Genomic DNA, 2660 nt, shown 5'->3' with positions numbered 1-2660 from the left:
TAAAATTGAATTTTGGCCTGTAACAATAAATAATTAGTAATATGAAATTATAATTAATCAACACTAATTATTTTTTTGCCCAAAAATAATGTTTGTCATCACTAATTAATTTAGTTAATTTCTTAACTCAACAATCTCCCCCTTGATGACAAACATATTTAAGCAATAACCAAAAGGAATTGAATTTTAGTAAAAGTTAGAAAACTTCCCTTTGAATGATGTTACTTACTTTTGTGTTGCTCCCCCTTTCCTTTTCAACAGTATCTCCCCCTGGATTTATACTTTCCTCTTTATTCCTGTTTATTGTACTTATATAGGACACAATAAGAAGCTACACACACTAAGGGAGTTTAAACAAACAACCACAAAATCAGCCCAACACTGAACATATTATATCAGCAGCATAATATAAGCATCAAGTTTAATTTTTGGGCAATTTATCAGCATATGAGAGCAAGTTCTAATGCAGCAGTCAAACAGAAGTCACAAAGCAATAATAGTAGCTGCAATAAAATTCACCATATCCTATTCCTATTGCTATTACTCCCCCTTTTGTCAACAAAGGCGGATAATAAGCAAGATCAACAATAACAACACCTTATAACCTGAAGAAGAGAGTTAGTGCACAGTCCTAATGAATTAACAAAGGTGCAACGTTATCCAAAATTATTACAGTCATCCAAGACAAAAAAAGTTCAACAGTAGCAAAAGAAACAGAATTCATGAGACAAAAAGAGAGCAGTAGCAGTTTTCATGAGACAAATATAGGCGTCAGAACTATTTCCCTCCAAATTAGCTTCCTCTTCAACATCTGTGACAGGGTCTTCATCTTTTTGAAGGTTGTCAATGAAAGTCATGAACACAGCCACTCTATCCCTTGATTTCCTTAGGAAATTCTCATGCTTGCTAGCTAGCTTCCTTTGTTCGTTACTCATGGCAATCATATGATTGGATTGGGAGACGAACTCCTGAACAACATCCTTGAATAAAATTTCAGTTTTGGTGAGAAGAGCATATAAAATAAGAGTATCAGTGTAAGAAACCCTTTGATATGAACCACTTTGAGGAAGTATGATGTGGTTGACCATTCGGTGCAACTGAGCACGTTCATATCCAAGGACTTTGTGAGTGGGTGTAATGCCATCAATCAAGGAAACATGTTCACAAATATTAGCCAAAGCATTATGGTAAGAAATACCAACTCCTTCATCCCACTTAACAGACGCATACACACAAGGCCCAACATCAGTATACTTCAATGAATTACTGATTGTTTCTTTGTTCAAAATAATGTCTCTGCCTTTAACATATGAGTGAACAGTGCCTTCATGATATGTCATGTTTGCATAAAACTCTTTAACCAACAGAGGATAAACAGGCTTTTTGATGTCAAAAAGGTGATTCCAGTCCAGAAATTCTAAATTTTCAACAAAAGGAAAATCTTTTCTTTTCAAAGTTGGCAAATCAGCAAGAAAGGAAGGACATAGGGTATGATACTTAATAACTCCATCATAAAAGTCATTATTAATGGCAGATTTGAATCTATAAGGGTTATAGTTTGAATGAGAGGTCAAAAAGTGTGATTTATGATCAAAAGGCCCAACATATAGTTCTTTAACATTTTTGAGAGGAAGTCGAGTTTCAACTCACTATGAACGCACTGGAACCGACCTGGATTTGGGTTGAATTGGCTCGAGAACTGGTTCTTCAGCCACTGGACGCTTGCCTTTGGAAGAGCTTGGTTTTGAAGAGCCAGGTTTTGAGGGAGTGACCTTTGGAGGTGGCGTCGGCTTGGCAGAGGCAGGGTATCTGGGAGTATTTTTGGTCCGAGCCATGGGGTCACAACGAGGAGGAGAGGTAGGAGGAGAAGGGGATGGAGTGAAGGTCCGGTCTTGGGAGCGAATGGAAGGCTTTGTGGGAAGCTTGTACACTTTTTCACGAGGAGGCCTTTTAGCATTGGTTTTCTTCCTCATTTGGTTAGTTTCAGGCTTTTGAGGGAAGAGAAGCAGTAAAGATAGTGGAGGAAACCGAGGAGTTGAGGAGAAGTTAATGGAGGGAAGAGAGAGAGTGTTGGTAACCGTACCCAAAGGAAGTTTTTCGCAAACCATGCAACTGCATCACCTTTTGAAAAGACTTGAAAAGACATGACTTCATAAAAGAAAGATTTGATTTGATTTATTTTAAAAAAAGGAAATTTATTTTTAAATTTCGAAAACTTTTTAAAAGAATTAAATTAAACTGAAAATCCTTTTGGACCAGAAAACATTAAATGAAAATCCTTTAAAAAAAATTAAACACACAGCACAACAAAAAAAATTATTAACCAAACAAAAATTGTAACATTCATATTTGGGCCCAGAGATGGTTGGATTTAAGGAAACACATTGGACCACTCTAGATCTGATTTTTGAGGTTGGCCCAGATCAATTTTCACTTGAAACAAGCCCAGAACACGTTGATTAAGGGGAACGTTCTGCTTCTGCCCAGAATTGTCTCATACCTGTTTATGAGACAAAAACTCCAACAAATACATTAGCAATTTTCAAACAATGAATCATAGCTCAAAATTCCTAGACTAGTCCTAAGCATGCAGAATTTGTCCTTAGCACGTGGTCTTGTGAAAATGTCTGCTAATTGCTACTCAGATTTAACAAATTGAA

The 2660-nt window shown here is 36.5% G+C and overlaps 1 protein-coding gene across 1 annotated transcript; it reads right to left on the bottom strand.

The window, feature by feature from the left end:
• LOC107620686 (extensin-like) lies at positions 1650-1973 on the bottom strand. Its single transcript, XM_016322815.1, has one exon. It carries the CDS (start codon positions 1971-1973, stop codon positions 1650-1652), a length of 324 nt encoding a protein of 107 aa, XP_016178301.1.

The sequence above is a fragment of the Arachis ipaensis genome, chromosome B10 (genome assembly GCF_000816755.2).
Source record: "Arachis ipaensis cultivar K30076 chromosome B10, Araip1.1, whole genome shotgun sequence".
Classification (NCBI taxonomy): Eukaryota; Viridiplantae; Streptophyta; class Magnoliopsida; order Fabales; family Fabaceae; genus Arachis; species Arachis ipaensis.
The sequence above is the reverse complement of the archived record's forward strand: the minus strand, read 5'-3'. Positions and strand labels throughout refer to the sequence as shown.